General features: G+C 39.5%; 1 protein-coding gene across 1 annotated transcript; it reads left to right on the plus strand.

The window, feature by feature from the left end:
• The first annotated feature begins 1071 nt into the window (after positions 1–1071).
• LOC124289387 (cytokine receptor-like factor 3) lies at positions 1072–21594 on the plus strand. Its single transcript, XM_046726008.1, has 8 exons — positions 1072–1175; positions 3382–3505; positions 4846–5053; positions 5892–5979; positions 12785–12962; positions 13518–13761; positions 18896–19138; positions 19392–21594. The coding sequence occupies exons 2-8, from the start codon at positions 3398–3400 to the stop codon at positions 19682–19684; spliced, it is 1362 nt and encodes a 453-aa protein (XP_046581964.1). The 5' UTR covers positions 1072–1175; positions 3382–3397; the 3' UTR covers positions 19685–21594.
• Positions 21595–26330: the final 4736 nt, after the last annotated feature.

Below are 26330 nucleotides of genomic sequence, written 5' to 3' on the forward strand. Positions count from 1 at the left end.
AGAACGAGTATCTCCTTTTCGCGATCACCGCGCTAACTCGATGGTTACCCTTTGTCGCCAGCAGTAGTTAGCCTTGTGTGCAACAACATTGAGTAGTGCACTGGATACAAGCACGAAAGAGCGATACTGCTTCCCCGACAGCGAATTATTTATGGCGTCCAGACCTCTGCTGGTCTAGCCATGAAATTCATATCAAACTCTGTTTTTCCACAATTTACAACGTTTAAAATTAAACTTATTTTAGACGATATGCATGTATTTTTTAAATATCTATCCCTTATTACAGTGGAATATCTAACATACAAAATGGTATAAATATAGTGTTCACTCACCATTCATTATTCTTTTATATTTTCCTCATTTTCAAACAAGATTTAATTAAAATACCCGAAAATAACTTTATAAGAATTATTTAGAATAATAAGGTGGTATGTGAGATCAATCTCATTATAATCAAATCTTAGTTCTTGCTACCATTAAAAGAAGAAAGTGTAGTGAGCAATAAGACCTGATATCCATGAGAATGATATCAGATATGTTAAAAGTATTTTAGAAAGGTACCTCTACATTGCTCTTATTTCACGTGATGAAAGTTGTTGTTTTTTTACAATAGATATTTAAGCAGATGCAAAAGGAAGTACTGCAGCTGTCACTGAGAAAACCTAAATTAAAATTCTGACCAGTAATATATTATGCAGTCAGCTTGACTATAAAACATCTTTTATACTAACAAAGTAATTCCCATGACACAGATAATTAAAGGCCCCATAAGGCTATATCATCTTAGCCGTTGCAGAAGTATTTGGGTATGCAAAAATATTATTATGTTGCTCAATCAATAACTAAATAACAGAACAGTTTGGCCCCATTTCCCAATTTAAATAAATAATATTTCTTCATTGTCTAGTATATAATTCAAATTTTATTATTTTCTTAAATATTTTGAATAGTATATCACTTTGGGGTGAATCTCACTTGTTATTGGTGTGGAATTAATATGATTGTATAAAATTATGTGTTATGTTATCTATTATGCTGAGAGGAATGATTAGTGAAATAGTAGCTGTTAGGGGTATAGCATCTCAATCAATGGCGGCTTCCTTCAGGAAAGTGCACTGGGGCCCTATGCACTGAAAACCAGCCCTCGGTTGTTCAGACGGTTGTGGAGGACACCGGTAATATTCCACACTGCTATTCAAATTTGTAACCATTGTCTTTGTTTGTAGCAGTGTCAGTCGTATTAGCAGAGAAATTACTGCTAAATAGTTCGAAAAGATGAAAATGTCAAAAACTGTAAAAAGTTTGTGAAATTCGTTACGGAGATCTACAGTGACACGTTACGCATTTGTTAGAAATTTGACCTTGTTTGCATGCTTAATGCACTATACTTGACAAGATTGTATCAGTCGATTCGAAACGTGAGAAACACGCATGTCCCCATACTGTGCCGGTTTTATTGTACACGAATGCAACATGTTATTTTGAGTTATCTCCCTTGTCAATGGCAGAAAGGTGTGTCAGAAGATATTATTTTAGCGCTTCTCAAGATAATCTGTACTTTAAATGAATTTCAAATTTCATCATGGTAATGGAAATTGGACATTGAACTACTAAATTTACAACTTAGGTGTATTTTGCATGATGTCTGTTCTTGTCATATGAACTCAATGAAATGGATACTGACAAATGGACTTGAAGTATCAGTTTTTCTTAAATTTATTTCGGCTTGACAGTGAACGTAAGCAGTCTCTTCACTGTGTTTCCTTTCAGGACATTTCTCAGTGATGTGATGTGATGTGTCTAGTTACTTACCTTATAGGGCTACGATGAGTAAACATTTATTACCTGCGTACCCTCCACATATTACCAAACTCTAACCAGGTACCCCAGATATAGGTCTTGAGAGTTGGTACAAAATGTTTGTTTAACTTGTTTGACCGGAGCTATTGTGAAACATATTTTGTTTACACATAGAAAATAATCTGTCCAGGCAAACTGTTATATGGCAATGTATAAACTACCTTCAGAACAGTGGTTGACAGTGTAATTCATTGTAAAACAGTGCTGCAGGTGTATTACTATTACATTGTCATATAACTACACACTGAAGTTTACTGACCCATGAAGATCTGGGTTAGAATTGGTCTTCAGCAACCCATGCTTGTTGTAAAAAGTGATTAATTGGATCAGGTGGTCAGACTCGCTGACTTGGTTGGCACATGTCATTGTATCCCAATTGTGTTGATCAAGGCTCATGCTGTTGATCACTGGATTGTCTTGTGAAGACTTGATTATTTACAGACTGCAGCAATATAGCTGTAATATTGCTGAGTGCGGTGGTAAACTCAGAGGCCCAGATAAGCTGCGTATCCGGGTAATGTACGCATAGAAATTTTCCAATTACGCATTGAAAAATAATTGTTGCGTACCAATTACACATTTAAAATGTTAGATACGCAAAAAGTTTAAAACAAATGCGTACGGAATATATTTATAAAAATTGCTTGCGTAATGAAAAAGACATCGATTGCTATCAAGTTGTACTGTTAGTATAGGATGAGTGATTTTTATGAAATCATTTCCATTATATTTAAGTTGGTTTTGATTAGATATGACATAAGGCAGAACATACCTGCTCAGTAAACTTACTCAATGACATAGTACTTGAGTAAAATGACTGAAATACGCACATATTTGAAAGCAGTGGGTAACGGAAAATGAAATACCCACTCAACATTCATAATACCCACTCCAAAAAAAAATACAGTGGGTACAGTACCCACATGACCTAAATCTTATCTGGAGCTCTGGTAAACAACCAGCCAACCAAATGAAGTTTACTGATACCTTTTCTTTAATCAAACTTGTAAAATTCAGAGGGAATGTATGCATTGTCAGAAAGAAGTGCAAACATTAGTGTAGTGTAACCATGGAATTACAGGGATTTTTGTCTTTAAATAACATACCACATGATAAACCACAGGTCGATATTGTCTGAGTTAGTTCTGTTGGTACCTCATGTCCTACTCAGATTCACCCAGCATGAGTTAATCCAGACCTAGTCCCTTAGCCTTGGGATTAATTGATCATGGGTTGAATGCCGGATGTTGTTGTTTATCAAATCATACCACTGTTTAACTTTTGTCAGGTACCTTCAACATAATACACATGCTTTAAAATAACTGAAAAAAACACCTGAAACCAAGCTCCGTCTATATGAAATAAGTTCAAGTGGATGCCACCCCTATTAATTTTCTGTACTCATCGTCAATTAATCATTCAATTATATCTAAAAGATTGTCAGTAAGTAAGAAGTACGTAATTACATTTCACCAACCCAGCTGGCATGTCCTTGCTGTTTGCATGCATCATTGTTTACAGGTGTAGCATCAGCAAGATGAGTGGTGAGCTGCTTCACAGTGTTGTGGAGATCCTTGACTCTGCACACCAGCACCGCTACCAGTTGTCAGAGCTGCTTACAAGCCTCGGAGAGCTGAAACATCAGGTTGGTAGCTGTGTCCCACCCTCATAAAACAGGTCATCAGCCTGTAAATGTAAGGGGCTGTGGGGTATCCTAGTGGTTAAAGTGTCTGCTAGTCACACTGAAGACTTGGGTTTGATTCCCCACATTGATGCAATAGGTGAAACCCATTTCTGGTGTCCCCCGATGTGATATTGCTGGAATATTGCTAAAAGCTGTGTAAAACCATACTCACTCACTGTAGATGTAAAATGCGTTTCCTATTTCAGGCTGTCCATAAATAGGTTAGTTTGGCAGAGTTTCTCAACTTGTTTTTCGGTATATTTTTTGTCTACAGCTGATACTGAATACTTGATTTATTCAACCAATCATTTATCTTCCCTCAGTAATTCTTTTATTGATTTCATTTATATTATAGTGGGTAGAAGTAGTACATATGTTCTGCAGTTCAAACCTCCCAGTGGCTTGAAGATCGATTTTTAAGGATATCTAATGAATGATGTTGGAAGTGTTTCATTCTTTGTCACAAATTCCTTTTGCCCAGCAAACATATTGATTCAAAAGATGCATGTGTTTTAGGGCAGCAGAGGTATTTTAGGAGTGCTTCAAGGGCTCATTTTATTTTATTTTTTTTACAAAGTTCCCAGTCACATGTTTCTATGGCTTTTTTCATGTTTATCTCTTTATAAAAGAGCTTTTAGGGGTCATGGTTGGACTCCACCCCTCTAACACCCCACCCCTCTAGCCCCCTGTTGTTACAAGCTACTAGAGGAATGATACCCATGGTTGACTGAAGCGTGGCAGTTAACATAGGAATAGGATCAAAAGTTACCAGACCGTTGGAAAGTTGCCAGTCCAGTATTTTCTGGATTAAGAAAAATAAAAAGAAGGTAAATAAGAGGAGGGAACTGTTTAATGTCAGGTTATTGTCACAATAACACACATTTTTAAATCTGTTTCAGTCAAGGCTTTAGACATTATATACATTACAAAATTACACGGATTTAACAGCCAGACCATCGGGCGTGTAACTTTTTAAAACTGACCCTCCTGTCGCAAAACAGACCGTCCCGGACGGTCTGGCAGGCGGGAGTTTGCAACGCTGTTGTCAGCATCAACCAGTCTTCATGTAATTATTGTTAGTATGGTATTTATGTAAATTATATGTTTATGATATGCCTCTATGATCTTTACAAAGATTAAGACTGCTTACAAGATTTATTTTAGGATCAAGAATGTGTACAATAATATGATATATGTGCTGTAACCCATGTGGAAGCAAAGAAATATATATTTAAAATGAAGTGAAATTAGTGGTCCCTTTGAGTTTGTTAGTTTTTTTGTATTTTCTTGATTTGTTCTAGGTTCAACAAAGTGCAGATAATTCCAGGAATAAATTAAAAGCTCATTTTGATGAGCTGAAGTCTGTGTTGAATGAAGCGTTGGATGCCCGGTTGTTAACTCTGACGCAGGAGATAGACAGTATTGAAGAAACTGCGATGACTCCTCTAGGACAGTGTGAGGAGATGATACAGCAGGGTATTGACAACGCAGCTGCTGTCATGGAGGAAGGTAGGGTTAATTGCGCAGATCGATGCTCATGCTGTTGATCACTGGATGGTCTAGTCCAGACTTGATTATTTACAGACCGCCGCTGTATAGCTGGAATATTGCTGAGTGCGGCGTAAAACTCAACTCACTCACTCACTAGTTAATGTTGATTGGTGACCAATATTCTGGGAACAGTTTGCGGCATTTATGTACTTTCTGACTTTCAAATCATTATATGTGTCTTGTTAATTTACCAATTTTGTGTGCATTGTGAATAAATCACAATGCATAAAACCAGTGAAACTCTGGGTTAGAATTGGTCTTCCGCAACCCATGCTTGTCCGTAAGAGGTGTTTGGATCGGGTGGTCAGACTCACTGACTTGGTTGACACATGTCATCGTATCCAAGTTGCGTAGATTGATGCTCATGCTGTTGATCACTGGATTGTCTTGTGAAGACTTGATTTTATACAGACCGGTGCCATATAACTGGGATATTTTCGAGTGCGGCGTTAAATACAAACCAACTAAACCAACCAACCAACAAATTAAAATTTATTTACATTGTGAATTTCACCGAAGTTTACTTGTATTGCAAATTATACTGAAGTTATCTGTCAATGTTTTGTGCACCAACCCCTGACTCAGGTACCAAGGATCCCCTGATGTTATGTTGGTCTAAAGAGATAACTAAATGTTGATTGGATGGCTACAACATGTGACCTGGTTTTACAGATTGTTCCTCATGCTGTCACTATATGAACCACAGATGGATTACTTTCATTAAGATATCTAGTTTTAAATGACAAACCTGGGTTGACTGAGGATTGTAACAATGTGGTTATCGTCTACATTTCAGGTTCACTTCTGCTAAAAAATGACCCTGAGAGTAATTTAGAGGGCATTATCAAGTTCAAGGACAATCCCCACACTAAAGGACTTTCAAGGTATTGAGAAAACTATTGCAAATAGATAAATCTTTATTTGTTCAAACCTGTTTCGATTCTAAGGTTGAGAAGGTCCCCTGTGTCACATTTCGTCACAAGAGCCAACTAAGAAAACAGTCAGTCAGTGGTGAATAAGACACACATGATTATTTACAAGCTATCATGAGGTGGCTGGAATCTGAGTTGTATGTGTTATTCATGCCTGTACAGGAATTTACTTGCCCAAAGTTCTTGTACATTGCCGGATGGTGGGATAGCATTGGGGTTAAAGCACTTGCTCGCTGCTCTGAAGACCCAGGGTTCAAGTTCCCACGTGTGAAGCCCATTTCTGATTTTCCTTGATATTGCTAGTATATTGCTAGAATATTGATGAAAAGGCATAAAACTTGACTTGCTCTTGTACATTCTGAATTTGTACAAGAATTTAGTAAAAGCCTGTTCACCTTGCTAATGGCACATGGAAGAAATTATCATTACTCTGAAAATGGAAGAATCCCTATTTTTCCTTATCCTGACTCATGCTCTTTTTGCTTGTCTCCTTCCTCTTGCGAACATAGTGGAACACTTGTATCTCCCTAATTGAAGTTCCCTTCAATGTAAAATCACTAATTAGTACACCACGAGTTACCTCCCTTCCACAAGCTCGGGAACGAGGGCGCCACCTCTACCCATGTGCCTCACTCTCTCCTTCTTCGCCCAGTGAGCTGGACCTGAGAGCGCCTGTGTCTCCCGACACACTATATCCTTTGATTATATTTAGTTAGTTACCTCGTATAGAGATCTATAGAGGTTTAGCTAGTATCTTTCAACAATTATATATTGATATTTAGTCGCGTTTCTACTGTTTATGCACGGACGCCGCGGCTGTTGCAGTGGATTACGCTGATAAAAATTCTGTACTGTTGCACATTACGCTTTTTATTCTGCTGCTGATCCGCATTTAATATGCCCTAGCTGTACTGGGCGCCATGTTTCATGTGATTCACGCTTGCAGTTGCGATACTAATTTATCCAATTCTACCTTTAATAAATAATTACTTTGGCGCTTTGAGACGCCGCGAGCAGATAGGTCACGATGCAGAGTCTAGCATGACTGATACACCTGAACCCTCGCCAGTCTACTGCTGTTGGTCGACCCTCCCGCCTGGTTTTCCGCTAGAATGGTGGAGAGGCGTGGGACGTAGTCCGCCGCCTCAAGAAGCCGCCCTGCTTCCCCAGACATCCCTTCGCCGCACTGAGGGGTATTCAACGAAGTCTACTAGAACTTTCTCAGCCGAGATTGTTCTCATCGCAGATTTGGGCCTGTATGATGATCAGCCGATCATCATTCCTGATGTACATCAAAGAATGACTGATGTCGGCAACAGTGATGTCAGCGCAGATCAACATTCGATGATCTTCCTGAGGGTCCCGCTACTAACACTCAACGAGACTTCGCACCCCCAGGGCAGCGCCGACCTCTGAGGGGAATTCAACGGGTCTACTAGGACTTTCAACCGAGATTGTTCCAGCCGCTGAACTTGGCCTCTACGATGATCAGCCGATCATCATCCCCGACGATGAGACAAGTAGCGACCGGTGATGACAGCTACAATGACATCAGCAGAGATCGCCATGCAGCCTGATGTCTCTACACTGATGTCAGACGACTTACCTGAGGGCCCCACCACTAACAGCGAGAGATGGCACCGACTACTTCGCCGCAGACCATCCCAGACGAAGCTACTATGGCAAATCATGGTCGTGATGGAGGGTCACTACAAACTGGAGAAGCAGCCAGCTCCAGAGTACGAGCCCTTCGCTGGCTCCAACTTAGACAACACTCTAGAGGCACCTCCAGTCAACGTAGCAGCCAAGACGATGCAGCCTTCGCTGGCGAAGTCGCAGACCACCTTGACGGCGGACCCAGATGTACAGCCTTCGCTAAGGCCTTCGCTGGCGGGATAGATCATCACATTCCTCGCTTCATCCTTAGATGCAGACTCAGCCACCAGACCTCACGGAAGCCTTCAAGCTCAAATCGCCGCTCCCCAGCAATCAACGCGAGGAAGCTTCGCTGGCGTGCGTCAGGAAGGCGCTCAAAGGCATTCGCGAAGGCACTCGAAGGACACCCCAATATAGATCGCCATTTAACAGAGTCAAGGGACTACTCAAGAGCTTCGCTGGGCTGTCAATAGTCTCCGATCTCCTCAGACATCACCACATCGATCGCCTCACAGGTTACCACACAAGTCTGCACACAAGTCTACATCACCTTCCTAGAGTGGCAGTAACACGCAGACATACCTGATGAAGGAAGACGACGCAGATGCTATCACCCTACCTCCGATCGAATCGATTGCTGCGGTAGCACAGAATCTAGACATAGCATCCCATAAAGCCACAAAAGTTCAGACACCATAATTGCCGAACTTTCACGCCTAGAAGTTTTCCACGCACAACATGGACCTTCTTCAATGCTTAAGACATCGATGAAAACTACAAGTTGATCATCGATATCAACAATAAGAACTACAATCGTAAATTGGTTCAGTTGAATCCATGACGAGACGTATGTTCGCTTGGCCTAAATAGATCTAGAACGATCATTGAGACACTTATCGCCAGATTTCGTAACACTCCACTTCTGAAAATGATAAGATGATCCACTCGCCCTACTTATGCAGAACCAGCAAGTCCCAGGTCAGCCTCCGCTAAGGAGCTAGAGCCTCACCAGCTACAAGGGACGCCGCTGAGGAGAAGCGCCACGACCCCACATCCTGTTAAACACAGAGGCCATTCGCGAAGCAAGCTTTTATATATATATATATATATATTCTAATCGGACTTTGATTCGATACCTTCGCTAAGGTCGCTAAGGATAAGTGGCTCCAAGTCTACTTCACCAGTAGATCTAGAAGGGATACTTCGAGCTTCGCGGAAGTCTCCGGCGCTCACCGAGGAAGTCTCCTCCAAGGTCTCCATATACTAGCCACTCGCCATATATAGCTACTCCTCAGTCCGTTCAAGACATCGCATAAGTTGTCTATCAACTGTATGCCAGATGCCGCCTATAAGCCTACGCCAAGACAATTGCACAGGCTATTTACAACACAGAACGCCGCTGTATTAATTTGTCAACGACGCTTCATAGATCTTCACAGAAATCAACTATTCCGTGATAAATTGCTAGTATATGCAATCCCGACGACGATACGATTATCTACATGCGACCATTACGATATCTGCAGACAATTCAATATCGAAATTGAACAGCAGCCTTGTTACAGCGAAAGTATAACTCATAATCGCCAACATTTCTGAGAAGAAATATGTACAACAAATTCAGCTTTAATTCTACAATTATGACGATACATTCATGTATACAGTCTACAAGCTGACAACTTACAAGTTATTGTACCTTTATATATAAAGAAGTCGGAATTATATTCAAAACTGAAGCACTTTCACGACAGCCAGGAAAATAACCTACCCAGCATTAATATTACAGAGCGAGGTATTTTTTACCGAGCTTTCGCTTTACCATTAATCCTCAAAACACGTATCACTGGGTAACTTCGAAGTTACGATGAAGACCGACGATTGTTCTAATATCAACGACGCACTATATTATACAAGGTTCCTTTTCCTGCTACACCGTGACATCACAGCTGGTACTCTACAGAATCAAAATGCCTTATTCTGATTGGACCCTCGATGAACAACGCCTCTACACAGAGGTCGAAAGCATAGTTCACAGTTCAAGACATAGGTTGCAAGTGACAACTTTATATCAATGAACGAGCAAGCCTCCTTACAGCCCAGTTAACCTGAACCTTCAGGATTAGGCTGCTTTCTTCAGGTTAGAGACCTCCCCTGTCAAGTTTAGACAAGGGCACAGCAGTCAGGCGATTTTACATAAAGTTCATCGAGGACACAAACTCCCCGGTTAGTACATACATCGCCAAGGACATCGCAACGATTTACCTAGACGACGTGGATACAAGTGGATCGAATCCACAGCGCTTCAGACTACACCTGAATTTCATCATCAAGCTACTAACACAACTAGATGGTTAGTAAACCTACTAAGTTTCTGTTTGGAGAATAAACGGAAGTTTCACGCACTCAACTTGGGGATATGAATATAGTGCTACAACACCTCACAAGTGAGGTTTATGAACATGCCTGGATGACATACTTGGACTCCATGATAATGATGATGCTATCACGCTGGCCAGCAAGAGCACTGTAAATTTATCTCCACCAAACCAAACAGGAAGAAAAAATACAACAGATTTTTTCCTCTATCATCAACTTACGAGAGTGTAGTCTCAATGTACTATATCTCCGCTTGGATCAGAACTGTCATACTACGCGGCATACAAGACAGATGGACCTAATCCCACCCTCCATGAGCTTTAATACTCTTTGATATTAGAGCTTAACTTCTACAATTTCATCTACACAAATGTTATTTGAAATAATGGAGGGTTTATTACTGTAGATCCGATATGGTGGTTGCCAACCATTATCTGAGAGATATCACCACCGAGGACATCTCAGGTATCCACCAATTTGATCCCATGGTCCTTGCACAACAGTTGACAGTTCTCGAGAAGATAAGTCAATCTTACAGATTTTACTTATCTTATAACAGTACTAAATAGCTTCATGCTATATATAATTTGCTTAAGCTCGCTTTTTTATCATCACAGTGGTTACATGATAAATGCATTAGCTAACAAACTCTACAGAGTTTTTTGGCTATTATATAATGAGCTTAAGTCAAGTATATTTTAAGCATAGTACTATACTCATATTGTAAAATACATTAGCTAACAAACTCTACGGAGTTTTGCTATTATATAGGTAGCTTAAGCTCATTCATATCTTAAGCTCAGTACTATGTTTATATCATATAACTATATTAGCTAACAAATTCTAAAGAGCTTTTGCTATTTGGCTTAAGTTTCATCATATCTTAAGCAATATGGTTACATTATAACATGTATTAGCTAACAAACTCTATGGAGTTTTTGCTATTATATATGTAACTTAAGCTTATTCATATCTTAAGCTTAGTACTATGTTTATAGCATATAGGTATATTAGCTATCAAAACTCTAAAAGAGTTTTTGCTATTATATATTGGGCTTAAGTTTTCATCATATTTTAAGCTTTATGGTTACATTATATCATGTATTAGCTAACAAACTCTACTGGAGTTTTTGCTATACATATGTAGCTTAAGGTTTCTTCATATCTTAAGCTCAATACTATGTTGATACCATATAAGTATATTAGCTATTAAAACTCTAAAAGGTTTTTGCTATTATATATTTAGCTTAAGGTTTACTTCATATCTTAAGCTCAATACTAGGTCTAAATCAACATAATAAAATGTATTAGCTATCAAACTCTACGGAGTTTTACTATTATATATATATAGCTTAAGTTTAATCATATCTTAAGCTCAGTACTATGTTTATAACATAAAAGTATATTAGTTAATAAACTCTAAGGAGTTTTTGCTATATACATTTAGCTTAAGTCTAATCATATCTTAAGCTTAGTACTATGGTTACATTATAAATCTATTAGCTAATAAGCTCTACAGAGTTTTTGGCTATTGTATATGTAGCTTAAGTTAATTATATCTTAAGCACAGTACTATACTCATATTGTAAAATATATTAGCTAACAAACTTTACTAAGTTTGGCTATTATATATGTAGCTTAAGTTAATTATATCTTAAGCACAGTACTATACTCATATTGTAAAATATATTAGCTAACAAACTATACTAAGTTTGGCTATTATATATGTAGCTTAAGCAATTATATCTTAAGCACAGTACTATACTCATATTGTAAAATGTATTAGCTAACAAACTCTACAAAGTTTGTTGTTATATATATAGCTAAGCTTATTCATATCTTAAGCTCAGCACTGTCTATATCATATAAATATTTTAACTAACAAACCCTAAAGAGGTTTGTTATTATATAATTAGCTTAAAATTAATCATATTTTAAGCTTAGTGCTATGTTTATATCTTAAAGTATTTTAGCTAACAAACTCTAAGGAGTTTATACTAGCATATTAACAAGCTTAAGTCTATTAGTCTTAAGCATTGTATTAATATTATATATACTTATCATAATAAGTACATTGTAATAACCTCTATATGGCAGCTGATAAGCTGGCAGCAGGAATTCATCAGTTCAATGCCTTTATGAAGTTCCCATAGGGTTATTACAATCATCACAGTTCAAATCACTAATTATTAAAATCCAAAGTATTATATATTCCCACCTCCGCTCTGTTGGATTCTACAAGCAGAGCATGAGTCAGGATAAGGAAAAATATGTAATTTTTGAGTAAAATTGATATTTTATACTTATCCTGACTCATGAGGTCAGCCCCTCCCATCCTCCCCAAATAACACTTTGGATTTCCTGTAAATTCAAATGTTGGGCTCAGTATATGAGGAGAGAGTGAGGCACATGGGTAGAGGTGGCGCCCTCGTTCCCGCGCTTGTGGAAGGGAGGTAACTCGTGGTGTACTAATTAGTGATTTTACATTGAAGGGAACTTCAATTAGGGAGATACAAGTGTTCCACTATGTTCGCAAGAGGAAGGAGACAAGCAAAAAGAGCATGAGTCAGGATAAGTATAAAATATCAATTTTACTCAAAAAATTACATTTTCGTTGAAATAACCATGCATGACAAGGACATGTTCCACACTCCTGAGAGTATACGAGCTGATCCTGCAGCTGTAGAAGAAGTACGACATTTCTCAAGCCATGAATATATTTCAGCCTGCCAGAAATTCCGTGTCGATCAGCTGTCCCTGATATTACAGTAGAACTGAGAGGGCCTTTGAGGGAGAAGATATGTGGTATGGTTCGGAAGGAGGGCAAAGTAACTGCATCAGCTCCTGTTCAGATCACAGACTTGATAGAACGTCCAGGAGGACTGATTGTAAATTGGAGTGAGGTGAGTATGGTGATGTGTACCAGTAAAGGCAATATGTATATCACAGATGTTAGTGTGATGAGATGTTTATATGGAGTAAAAAGTAGCAGAGAACATACTGAAAAAGCAGTGATGTCAAGCTCAAGGGAAGTTGAGTTAACACCTATATTTTATCATAAAGTGCTGTCTCCTTGGTCTGGTGGATAGAGCATCTGTCCGGAGAGCAGAAGAGGTTTTCTTTCATCCATGGTCGTGTCACACCAAGAGGTTAAAAGATGACACTTTTTTGTTTCCCTAAACCTTTATGGCTCTCAGGATTTAGGGAATAAAACAAGGACTGGCCCCTGTCTCAACTGAGTTCACCTTAAGATAAACATGAGTGATAATGCTAAGACCCAATTTGTAGAGCAAAACCTCAATGCTTTTTCTTGTATAGCAGCATAACCAGTAATGTCAAAGAAGTTAACATAATCAGGTACATCATGATCCTATCATCAGCTGTACCATTGGAGTTTGATAAAAGTAGCATCTCTTTGTGTTTTCAGAGAGGATTAATAAACATCTCTTTTTCCTCAGGTTGATGATGAAGTTGATGTCACTGAATTCTGGCTCCAACATGCATATGGCAATATAAAGTTTAATGATGATGCCAATGCTCTCTGGCATACAAGTTACACCGGCAGCGATACACAAACAATTGTGAAACATCTCTCCACCAATAAAATATATTCATTCCGAGTATGTGGTCGAGCAGCCCCCAAGTCTGACTGGAGTGCCTGGAGCCTGCCCACCACAGCTGCTACTACTATACCACATTACCGTATGTAAACCTCTCTTGCTGAGTGATGCTTGGTGTGTTTCAACCTACATGTTTCTCCTTTATTAGGGGCAGTGGGGTAGCCTAGTGGTTAAAGCTTTCGCTCGTCACGCTGAAGACCCGGGTTTGATGTCCCACATGGGTACAATGTGTGAAGCCCATACCTGGTGTCCAACGCCATGATATTGCTGGAATATTGCTTAAAAACTGCTTAAAACTAAAACTAATTTTCTTAGGATTTAGTGCCATGTCATTTGTATCATGTCCAACTAATTGTTTGTTTCATAAATGTAAAAATATTATATATTTTCTTATCCTGACTCATGATCTTTTGCTTATCTCCCTTTTCCTTGCGAATCCCTTGAAGTTCCCGAAGCGGACGTAAAAATACACTCACCCGTGAGTTACCTCCCTTTTCCCGCGTAAACAGTCATGTGACCAGCCATACTTGTCACTGTATCCCTTTTCGCCCAAGTGGATGGTTGGGCGAGCACTGGAGTCCTGTATACGGCATTATATCCTTTGTATTTAGGTCGTCTTCTTCAACGTTGCAGAAGAAAGCATCTGTTTCCAGATCGGAGGGTAAATCTACGCAGCCTAGTTAGTCAACGCAGAAGAAATCCTTCAACGAAGAGATAGTACCTCCGCATGAAGTAGACGTGTTTTTTTATGATCCCCCGTTACTTCTACCCGAAGTACCTACCAGATCGGTGACTCAATCAACTTCCACGACTGCTAGATCGTCTCCTGCAATGGTCACAGCAGGCCAGCTGTTTGATGAACTACCACCAACTTCTCAACAGAGTGAAGTTGAGGCACACAACTCATCAGCGTTTCTTCTACACCGCAGCAGCTTCAATCAACGCAGAACTTGATCTGGGTGAAATTATGAGAGGGGATTAGGATTTTATATCCTATCAACTAGATTCAACATTGGTATTTCTTCAAGATCCATACAGACATAGGGCTTGACAGCCTCCATCGTCATGCTGGCTTATATTATCCATAATGTGAATACGTGATTTATATCACTGAACAAGATTTTACACTTGGAGCAACCCTTATTCAAGAGGTTTATATGAGCGGCGTAGAATTACGCACGCTTTTACTCAACGAACTAATTGCATCAGATTTTATCGAGGCCAACTTGCTACAACACTGGTGACGTCATGCTTGGAAGCTGATTGGTCCACCTCAGACAACGCCTCCCACTGACAGAGCAGGCTCCAGCATGTTTTCTGATTTGTAAACAAACCCATGGTATGGGGGAATACTTCATCGTCAGCCTTGGAAACAGTATACAACTACGGCCTGTTATCATCATGGGAATCTAATAGATGTCTAGCTTTTACAGCAGGATAAACAATGTTTATTTTGGAAGTTGTCACTGATAAAAGTCAGTATGAGTACCTGTCCCCTGCGATGCTACACTGGAGCCAGCCTTGCTATAAATAGACAACGCTTCGGTGTATGCTGATCAACACAGATCGCCTGCGCATATAAGGGGAAGAATGATGTATCATCACTGCAATCAGAGGTTAGCACTTCCAATGGAACGTCCTACAGTTTGGAATATCGTCGGCTCTATGATCATCATACGAATAACCAAGCCTATCGGCACCTATCTGCAGCATCGAGGTCTACGCAGAGCCGGTTATCTGGATGACGGCATACAGGTTCTTCAAAGTGCCAATCAACTCAGACAGCAGCTGAACTTCACAATTCAGTTGCTCACGCAACTAGGATGGCTAGTGAACCTGATGTAGTTGGCATTAGAATCAAAACAAGATCTTCAATTGCTGGGATAAGAATTATCACAACACAGAATCGAATTGTGGTCCCAGAAGATCATTGGGTCAAGATACAAGCCATGATTCCACAAGCAGTCATCTCTCCGTTTACACTACGAACATGGCAATGTCTACCGGGTCTACTAACCTCGGCGCAGGACTTGACTCGCACAGGAAGGTTACAACTAAGGCCGCTGCAACGGTTCCTGACAAAACATCTGGACAGCGTCGACCCTATCCTGCTGCCAGACAATCTCAAGAGGTACCTACTTTGGTGGACCCACAGGTCGAACGTCTGCAGAGGGACCTCTTTACAAGAGCCGGCCTTCGACAAGGTTGGAGTGCACATCTCAACAATCAAGTTGAAGTGGAAGGAAGTGGTCCTAAACAGAGCAGCATCATCACATCAATCTGCTGGAGATGAAAGCTGTGATTAACGCCTTACAACTATGTCGAGCTCGCTGATCAACAGAATGCTGATGGTCCACACGGACAACTCTACAGTGGTATTCTCCATAAATCGGCAAGGATCTACAAGATCACCAAGCCTACTACAGCTCACATTCTAGCTGTCTGACATCATGGAGGAGGCAAACATCTGGATAAAGGCGTGTCACATACCCAGAGCCAAGAACGTGCTTGCAGACACTCTCTCCCGACCACTGTACCCGTCACCTACGGAATGGATGCTCCATCCAGAAGCATTTCGGCTCATCATAAGGGAAATAGGATCCCCTTGCATAGACCTGTTTGCCACGAGGTTCAACATACAACTACAGACGTTTGTCTCACCAGTTCCAGATCCTCAGGCCTGGGCAACAGATGTACTGAGCATATTTTGGAAGGACTAAATGCTTACAAGTTTCCGCCCCTGATATTACTACCGAAAGTACTGTTGAAGATCAAACAGACACAGGCGCTACAACTGACTTGGTCGCGCCATACTGGCCAGCGAGAGTATGGTTCCTAGACCTAATAGAAGATCTCAGAAGTCCAACAATCAAGTTACCAGATTGGCCGAACCTACTCATACATCCGCACACCAAGCAAGTCCACGGGAACCCATCACTGTTCCAGCTATACGTGTGGACCGTATCAAAACATGTTTGAAGAAAAGAGGATACTCCGCCAGGGCAGCCATGGCAGTAACGCTAGCGTACTCTACTCTACTCATAACCTGTATGATGACAAGTGGCTGAAGTTTGAGACTTATGCAAGGCGGAAAGGCTTTATTGCTATGAAAGCTACTCATCCACAAGTTGCGGAATACCTGTGTCATCTTAGACAGACTAGACATCTGAAAGGTTCGACATTATCTACATACCTCGCTGCCATCAGTACAGTAATTACCATGAAAACAGGCATCAAGTTGACGAAGTACCAGAATTACTTGCTCTGCTGAGATCTTTTAAACTGGAGGACCAGCAAAAGAAGTTCAGAGCTCCGGCCTGGGATCTGAATGTATTTCTACGTCATCTTACAAGTGATGTCTACGAACCTCAAGACCATACTACCTTCGAGCTGCTGACATAGAAGACTCTGTTCCTGCTTGCGCTAGCCACGGCAGCTCGGATATCAGAGATACATGCGCTGGACTTTGGTCGAACCAGATTCGACACGGGGCAACATGCTGCAGTTCATCTAGGACTTAGATGGGACTTCATTGCCAAGAACCAACTACCTGGTCAGCCAGATAGACAGTTCCATGTACCAGCTCTAGCTACAATCCTTGGACCAGAGGATATAGAGGACCTATCCTTGTGTCCGGTCAGAGCCCTGAAGAGATATCTTCAAAAGACTAAGACAAGGAAAGAAAAATTCAAGTGCCTGTTCATCCCATTATCAACAGAGACATCAGCAGAAGTCTCAAGAACGACGATATCGTTCGGGATGAGAGCCTATAAAGCAGAAGGACTAGAACCTCCTAGAGCTTCCAACCCACACGAAGTCAGAGCACTGGCGTCAACATCGGCACTGCACGCAAATTGCTCTATATCAGCAATTATGGAGGGCTGCTTTTGGAAGTTGGATATGGTGTTTGCCAACCACTACCTCCGAGACCTAGCCACTGAAGATGTCTCAGGCATTCACCAATTTGGCCTCTCGTTGTAGCACAGCAACTAACGGTTCCTCAAAGGCGCTGGGTTGGAAAATCTCACCCTTTATCACGTTGACTTGTTGATAACTTTAACTAAGGAAAAGTATTAGTTTGAAAGTCCATGCGCACAGTCTATGACAGGCTAGCATGAGTGATTAAAGATCCTGTATGGGTAAAAATCTTACCTGTACATGAAGGGGTTGCAACTCATTTATGATAAAGATCTTATCATATCTAGTAAAAAGAAGATACTAGTATATCTTAAGCCATATGAATCAAGATGATTCAACTTGTCTTAAGATGGAAGTAAGGACAGCTGATGAATCCACGAAGTGGCTTGACCCAACACCAATCCGTCAGATTCTATAAGCAAAAGATCATGAGTCAGGATAAGAAAAAATATGTAATTTTTCAAGTAAAATTGATATATTTATACTTATCCTGACTCATGACAAGAAGCCCTCCCAACCTCCCCGCACGAAACACTTCAGATGGCACAGCAGATCCAAGTGCTTGGGCAGAAAAATCAGGAGAGAGTAAGGCTGGTCACATGACTGTTTACGCGGGAAAAGGGAGGTAACTCGTGGGTGAGTGTATTTTTACTTCCACTTCGGGAAGTTCAAGAGATTCAAGTGTTCCACTACCATTCGCAAGGAAAAGGGAGATAAGCAAAAGATCATGAGTCAGGATAAGTATAAAAATATCAAGTTTACTTGAAAAATTACATACTTCATTAGAAATGAGTTTTTATAAAATCATTCAGTGGAAGGTGCAGTTAGAATTCTTTTTGAAGGTATATAGTAGTACCTAGTATTTCAACAAACAAGCCTGTGAAGATCCAGGTTAGAATTGGTCTTCAGTAACCCATGCTTATTGTAAGAGGTAACTACCGGGATCCAGTGTCAGGCTCGCTGACTTGGATGACACATATCATCGTACTCCAATTGCATAGATCGATGCTCATGCTGTTGATCACTGGATTGTCTGGTCTAGACTCGATTATTTACAGCCCGTTGCCATATAGCTAGAATATTGCCGAGTGTGGCTTTAAACAACAATCAATCATTTCAGGAAACAAAAGCAATGACATCACACTGGAAATGCATGATATGTAATGATTTTGTGTCCTTCTGAAAATGGTGGTGAAGAGCTGCTCATATTTGTTAAGTACTTGAAAACACTTCTTAAACTGGATTTTAAAAGAGGTGAATATAGCTCTGATTTGAACTGATTCTTGTTTCCTCCCCAGAATGGCACAGTGAAAGTGAGGCTTATTGCACTAGTAATGAAGACAAGACAGCGACTCGTGTCAGCGGGTCGTTGGGATCTGTTCTCTACTCAGGCGTTCCAAGCATATCATCAGGGGAACAGATCTCATTTAGGATTTTGGACGCCGGAGAAAAATCATTTGATGATGGTGTTGGAGTATCGTGGATGGATGACCACACAGATACTCTTCGACGGACAGGAGCTGTTTTTGTAGATACAGGAGGTGAGTCAGGCTGCCCCACTGTGCATGTTTTAGGATTGAAGCAAAAACCTGACGTACTGAATGAACAGCAAAACTCTGATTACATAACATTCATGTCAGACTTACCGAGTTGTGTAATTATTAATTGTAATTTATGTCAAACTATCTTTGCTTTTCCCCAGTAGGAAGTCTGCATGCCCTTGTATTTTGTAGGTAAAGTATGTTGATGAATGTGTCCCACTAGAAACTCTCTGTATGCCCTTGTATCTTGTAGGTAAAGTGTATGTTGATGGCCAAGAGATGAAGACAAAGCTGTCCCCAATAATCAAAGGGTCTGTGCTCACCATTAAGACAGAGCCTCTACCGAACGGGAAAGTGCGAGTAAGTGTAGAGACTAATGACAAAGAGGTGACATTTGATTGGAAGGCTGAAGTGCCGCCAGGTGGTGCTGCTGGTTTCTCAGCGACACCTATGCTGGGCATGCCACTGAGTCGACAGTTCTCTGCACATCAACTGTATTTTGCTATGAGGTTTACCCACGAAGACTGGAAGATTGCTGTGGAATGAACAGAAATGTGCATTGTTCAGTTGTTCACAATGAAGTCATCAAAGAACTGAATATTAGTCAGAATTGTTTTTGTTGCTGAAACCGCTGCATTTAGTGATTGGGGGGCATTTAGCGTATGATGCGCATATAGTCTGGTGCTGTCTGTCCTGTCTGTGTGACTTTGACAACACATGCAGGAATGAGCCTATGATTAACTCATTAAAATCGCCAGTTTCATACCTTGCTGTGTGAAGAAACTATCTATAGAAGGTTGCATTAGAGTCATGTGCAAAGTTTCCCTACCCAGTCTATGTGGAGAAATACATGGATTCTTGAGCCATCAGATGTCAGCTTTGCAAGACAAATTAGAATCTTTCATAACCATCTTGATTCGTAGATCTTATGAAAGAACTCCCATACACACATTCTCCAAAGGTTTTGCACTAGCCATGGCACTGCTCTCCATGATTCTTGTTTGTACCTCAGTGCTGAATTTCTGACTGAACAATTGCATGATGTGACCTCATGGATAGTCCGTCTTCACACAGAAAGGAATCATCAGATTGTATTGAAATTGTAGATTATGGCAGCAAGATAGTTTATCATAAGCCAAGCTCCTCTGGCTATGTGTTGCCATAGCACGTGAATCTCTCGGTCAACGGCTGTTTCACATACTGGCCACTGTGATAGGGCTGAAATATTGCTGCTGTGGTGTAAAAGCCCATTTGCTCATCATCTGTTTCAGCCAGTCTCAAAGTGTATCTTTTTCTTTCCTTCACATTTTCATGTTATCAATTTTATTGATTTATGAAAGACTTACATTGTTTCTCAGTGAATCTGTGCATCACAACTTACAGCATGTAGAAACTACATGGTTATATGTTGTTGTTCTAGTTGTTATTGTTGGGGATGTCTGGAGACGTAGTTGATATACAGGAGGCCCAGGTTTAACACAACAAACTTTATGCTAATTTCCCAGTCTGGGATGGATGCCAGTGACTGTGTTGTATCATGAACGAGTCCAGATGAATTACTTGTCTTGCTATTGAATTGTTCTCAACATAAAATTGTGTTATTTTATCAGGGACTTATGCCGTTTATCTACAGATGCACAATTTCACATTTGACAGAGGTGATATGACAATGTATATATGATGTGGATTATAATTTATTTTTCCAAGTTTTCTTATTTCAAGTGTGAAAAGATATGCTCAGTAAGCAACATTCGGGGGTGTTTTGCTGACAAGTGTAGAGTAACATCCCTTAGTCTTGCCAGGATCTGGTGATCAGAGATCCCACATTTACCAAGTTATGATTCTCTAAAGTTTTCTCCAACACAGTGGTGAACATCTAGAACCTGCTTCACTCTACTCCATGAGATATCATAATATAGCTAAAGTACTGTTACATGGATATAACCCCATGATGTGACCGCCTCTATGGTTTAGTGGATACCTGTCGTACCAAGGTAAATTAAAAGATGGTATTTGTTGTTAAACTGACTTGATAAGAGATAAAACAACTAGTCGGTATACTGTGTGTGAGTGGAGCACACAGAACGAGTGCAATCTCACTCTATCTTAATGTTGATTTCTCACCTCAATGTGAGCAGTGCCTAAGAATCTATGCCATTTCGGAATCAAGTTTCATTATGTTCACTTTTTTATATTTACTAGTGAGAGTTATGAACCTGATCAAAAGAAATACACTAAATCTTAATTTCAAACTTATGGTGCCTTCTTATACAAATTGTCAGAGATTCTAAAATATTTGAGATTGAAATTGTGTCAAAAGGTACTACCCACAGACATATAGAATTGTGTAGATTGTGTGGTATTTAATGATATTGATTTATGGCTGCCAAGGCAGTAATGGGTGCTTCCTACTTGTATAAATGTATATGGCATATTCAATAAAATGCTTGTGTTGAGTGCAGTGTCTGGGATCTGTGTAGTGTGTGTTTTGCTAACAGTTGTTGCAATGTGCACCTTTTCTTTTATCTTTTCTTCACATTTTGTTAAGTTTGGCTGATTTATCTTCTTGCATGTTCTAACTGGTGCAAGTTTGGTTCCAAGTTATGTTAAACACAGTTTAATCCATCTGTAACTTACAGGTATATCTGACCCATGAAGGTCCGGATTAGAATTGATTTTCAGCAACCCATGCTTGTCGTAAAAGGCGACTAACAGGATCAGGTGGTCAGGCTCGCTGACTTGGGTGACACATGTCATCGGTTCCCAATTGCGCAGATCGATGCTCATGCTGTTGATCACTGGCTTGTCTGGTCCTGACTCGATTAGTTACAGACCGCAGCCATATAGCTGGAATATTGCTGAGTACGGCAAAAAACTAAACTCACTCACTCACTACAGGTATATCTACATGTACATGGACTTAATACTTACAAAAGCAGATACGTGAGGGAATTATTTGTATGATGGTTCCCCAATAAAACTGAGGATATTCTTTTTCAAATTGGCATTTTCTTGCTATGTAAACACAAGTCTCCCATGGTAAATCTACATGTACATGGACTTAATACTTACAAAATAGCAGATATATGACAGGAATTGTTTCTGTTATAAGTACAGTATATTTGTTTTTAAATGGGCATTTTCTTGTCATGTAAACACATCATCAGTCTCCTTTGCCAAGTACAACAGAATCAGCTGTCAGTCTACAGCCTTGAACAAAAGGTTTTCCGACAATAGGTCAATACCGCCTCCATCCTGTTAATTGTTAAAGGATTTTGTCATTACTTCATAACAGTTCTTACTTTTTGTGCATCTTTGTCTTTACAATCAATATTTGAACCTGTTCTTGTCTTACTACTTAATGTGTATTGATCTATTGTCAATATTCATTGTTATCCAGTAATGACTTTTACCTCCATAAAACCTCTGTCAATCGTTATGCCTATAAAACAAGCTTTCAATATAGGCAATTATTTCTGCTAAGACATGAAATGCTTAAGCATGAAAATGTGTTGATGTTTTTGATTGTCTTATCTGTACTTTGAAGCAGCCAATTTGTTTGAGTTGAATGTACATCAATTTGATCTTCATGAGGGATTTTGCAATGCTGTTTGTAGATGTGAGTACACATTTTAAGGAAAGCGGTTGAGGTGAAATCAGAATCAGGAGAATGCAAGTAAATTTTCGAACAGGAAGACATCTGAGAACCTGTGGAGTTCCAAGCAGAATAGGTATCCCATACTTGTTGTAAGAGCCATCTGTTGTTAAAATCAGTGTATGAAATAAGCCAAAAACCCAGCCAGACATCAGGTTGGGTGGGGGTGGGTGGGTAACTTCATAATGTTACCAGCCCAAAATGGATTTAACCAGAGCAGACAATCCAAAGAGAATAACTCAATTTTAGTTACAATGATAAAATTAAAGATATGGTGAATTTACTCAAATGTATGGAACATGATATCTAAACATTTTACCAGACCATCGGGCTGGCGAGCTGTAAATGTAGACCGTCCGTCAGAAATCTAACCCGTCTCGGGCGGTCGGACGGGCCTTATTTCATACACTGTTAAAATGTGAACTTGGCTAATTTCAGTGATATACATGTATGTGTTATTGTACCAACTACGTTGATCATTGCTCATTTCATTGACCACCAGTTTTCAAGACCTAATTTGTTAGTCCACTCTGACACGGGTAGAACATTGCCAACTGGGGCATCAAACAACATTTGTTCATAAACAAAATATAATCAAGTACAATTACAAAACTTCCTTATGAATGCAAACAAACATCAGCGATGGTGACATTCCACTCAATGCATGGCAGCATCTAGAAATGCATTCATATCTATCCCTGAACAGCTTTGTTTACAGGTCAAGGACGTTATCAACTTAGGTCATTTAAATCTTTAGATGATCTTATTTGTGGTCATTGTTCATTGTTGTTTTTGTGACAGGATATATTTTTGCAAACTCATCTTGCTGCATTGATCACCTCATTGTCATGATTAGATTGATCAGGTTGTGGCATGCTTTTCTGAATATATATGGTTCATATGTATTGTTTGTTTTAGTGAAAACCTAGTCAGTGCTGTTTGTGCAGAGTGTTGCATCTGTTTGATCCCATGTGTTAGGAGTGGATTGATGTGTTCAGAACACTTATAAATTGTTTCCCAACCCTGGAGACCCCTCAGTGATATTGCTGGAATATTTTGAGCATGGCTTCTACACTGTGAATGAAAGAAAGAATTTATATCTGTATTTGCCATGATTTTCATAACCTGTGACTGCCTACAGCTATTTCATGATATTCTACTCCGGTGATTGTACCTGTCTACAGCATATTTAGGAATATAAATATCATTACCCATCTTCTTAAATTGGGAACACCATTTCTCTCTTCTTGTTAATAATCATGATAATACACACTCTTTGTTCATATCATGTTCCTTTACTCATAGTTGGGTTCAGTTGTTTGAGGCTGTGCCTTATCTGTGCCAGGATCTAATCATGTCTTCTGCTAGCCTAAAAATGACACTTATATGTAAGCATACCTGTGCCCTTGGTTCAGTTTAAAGTTGAATTTAAAGTTGAGTTGAAACTACCTCTTTCACTTTACTCTGGTGATGACACTGACAGTAGTGCTGGCAGTACTGAGCTGTTGATACTAACCTTCCCTATGTGATACTGTGCATGTGGCATGTACTTGTGTATTGTGATTATGTCCCTCAGATTCTCTGTTTGTCAGCAAACCATAAGTGGTAAATGTAGGAGACCTGCATCACTTTGGGCTTTCCTCCTGTGTCAAGCCGACAAGCTGTGATATGACTGGAATTTTGTTAAAAGCAGCATTTAACCCAACTTACTGTAAGATTGAGCCGTTATGCCGTGATTTAACTGTAAAACTGTTGAATGTGGCATTCGACCAATTTTAGAACTACTGTGTTAAAAACAAAGTTATTTTATACTACCAACTAACTGTCAGGCAACAGAGTACAAAGTGCAGGTAGGTATTTGTGAGAAATGTTTTAAGTCCTTTCATTTTATCAGGTATGTACAAGATACTGAATATTTTAGTCAACAAGAAGACATCTGAATGAGAATTACTGGAATTTATGTATCCTCAATACATGTACTGGTACATATTTCATGTTTGTGCTTTTATTGTGCCTAGAATTAGTGAACCATGTTTGTGGTCAGATTTGTCAAACCTCAACATTAATATGTGTTTTTCATTGGAGAATCAAACTCAGTCCATAAAACAAATTCAACATTCTAACTTGAGTATTCCAAGATTGATATGAATTAAGAATTTAAGGAGATTCATTTGATATCAATTCTCTTTCACTTGATATAATGGTTTGGCATTTATGAGATTATGAATAACGTTGACACATAACTGTGCTGCCCACAAGTATCTGATCTCATGCAATGTACAAGCACAGGTGTTGACATTTGTCAGAATATGCAGTATTATAGACTACAGCCATTCACGAGGAACAAGTGTATATTGATCAGGGATGCTGGATTGTTATGCTCATTACTAAATTATGAAATAAATTATATATTATAACGATTGAATGTTTTCAAGTTGTTTGTTTTCATTGAATTCAAGTTTTATGATGGATCTTTCTGCTGCTTTGAGTGAATAAATGACAGGCAGTCACATGGTCATTAAACTCTGTATATCACATGGCCATCACATGATGTGTATCACACAGACATCAGATATCTAGTATATCCCATGGACATAACTAAAACATGCATCACTTCTGGATTTCCTCGCACATAAATCTGACACTGTGATAGAATTGGAATACAGTTAAAAGTGAAGTTAAACCCAGCTCAGTTATGAACATGCCAATGAAAATATTCTAAAATGCATTTGAAGTGTATGGTCATCATCTTATCACTGAGCTGAGAGATACTACAGACAGAAAGCATGTGAATACATTTATTCTACTCTCCACAAAAGCATATTATCTTTGACAAACTACAGCTGGGTGCAATACCTGGCAACATACACTGGAGTGAAGATAACTCAAAATATCAAAACACAATTCTGACTAAAACAAATTCAACTTTTATTAAAGCTATTAAACTACACAATATACTCTCTAAATGCTTTTTTTTACACCTTTGTGTTTTAAGTCCACTTTTATAGGTGAACAACTAAGTTGCTTTTATGCAACATTTCTATTCTAAATTCCCGTATTGGAAATGAAACATTATTACATGTTGCTACATTGAGGTACAACACACAACTAAACTCTAAAATAGACGAAATCACATGTCCCGTTCAATGTGCACGTGAAAATCCATGTTTTCATGTCCACAGTTAAATGTTCTCAGGTGCTTTTTGTGCACTGTTTTCGTTGCTGCGTTTTGTCACACAGTTAGTTCTCTCCTGTCCATACACTCTCAGTTAAGTGAGCGAGTTCTATACTTTGTGTAGCAGTGCACAGTAACATCATGTCAGGAGACCCCAAGAATATGTTTAAAATGTTTATTCAACTATGGAAACATCTTAAGTTCACTCGATGAGAAGATGTTTGGCGTCAGACACGCACGTGCAGCACTGACACGTCACATTCACTCACACAGAAAATCAAACCTAGGTGTTTAGTTCTGCCATCCCACTTGCCTGTCCGCATGTTAGCCATTATGTGAAACAAATAAATGAAACTTCACAA

The sequence above is a fragment of the Haliotis rubra genome, unplaced genomic scaffold (assembly GCF_003918875.1).
Source record: "Haliotis rubra isolate DU_JTF1 unplaced genomic scaffold, ASM391887v1 Scf44, whole genome shotgun sequence".
In the NCBI taxonomy this organism is placed as follows: domain Eukaryota; kingdom Metazoa; phylum Mollusca; class Gastropoda; order Lepetellida; family Haliotidae; genus Haliotis; species Haliotis rubra.

Bases quoted from the DNA above. Each gene is read 5' to 3' on its own strand.
- LOC124289387 (XM_046726008.1), top strand. From the start codon at position 3,398: ATGAGTGGTGAGCTGCTTCACAGTGTTGTGGAGATCCTTGACTCTGCA. The intron at 5,054-5,891 runs GTAGGGTTAATT...TCTACATTTCAG, and splicing joins AGCTGCTGTCATGGAGGAAG to GTTCACTTCTGCTAAAAAAT. The intron at 5,980-12,784 runs GTATTGAGAAAA...AATATATTTCAG, and splicing joins CACACTAAAGGACTTTCAAG to CCTGCCAGAAATTCCGTGTC.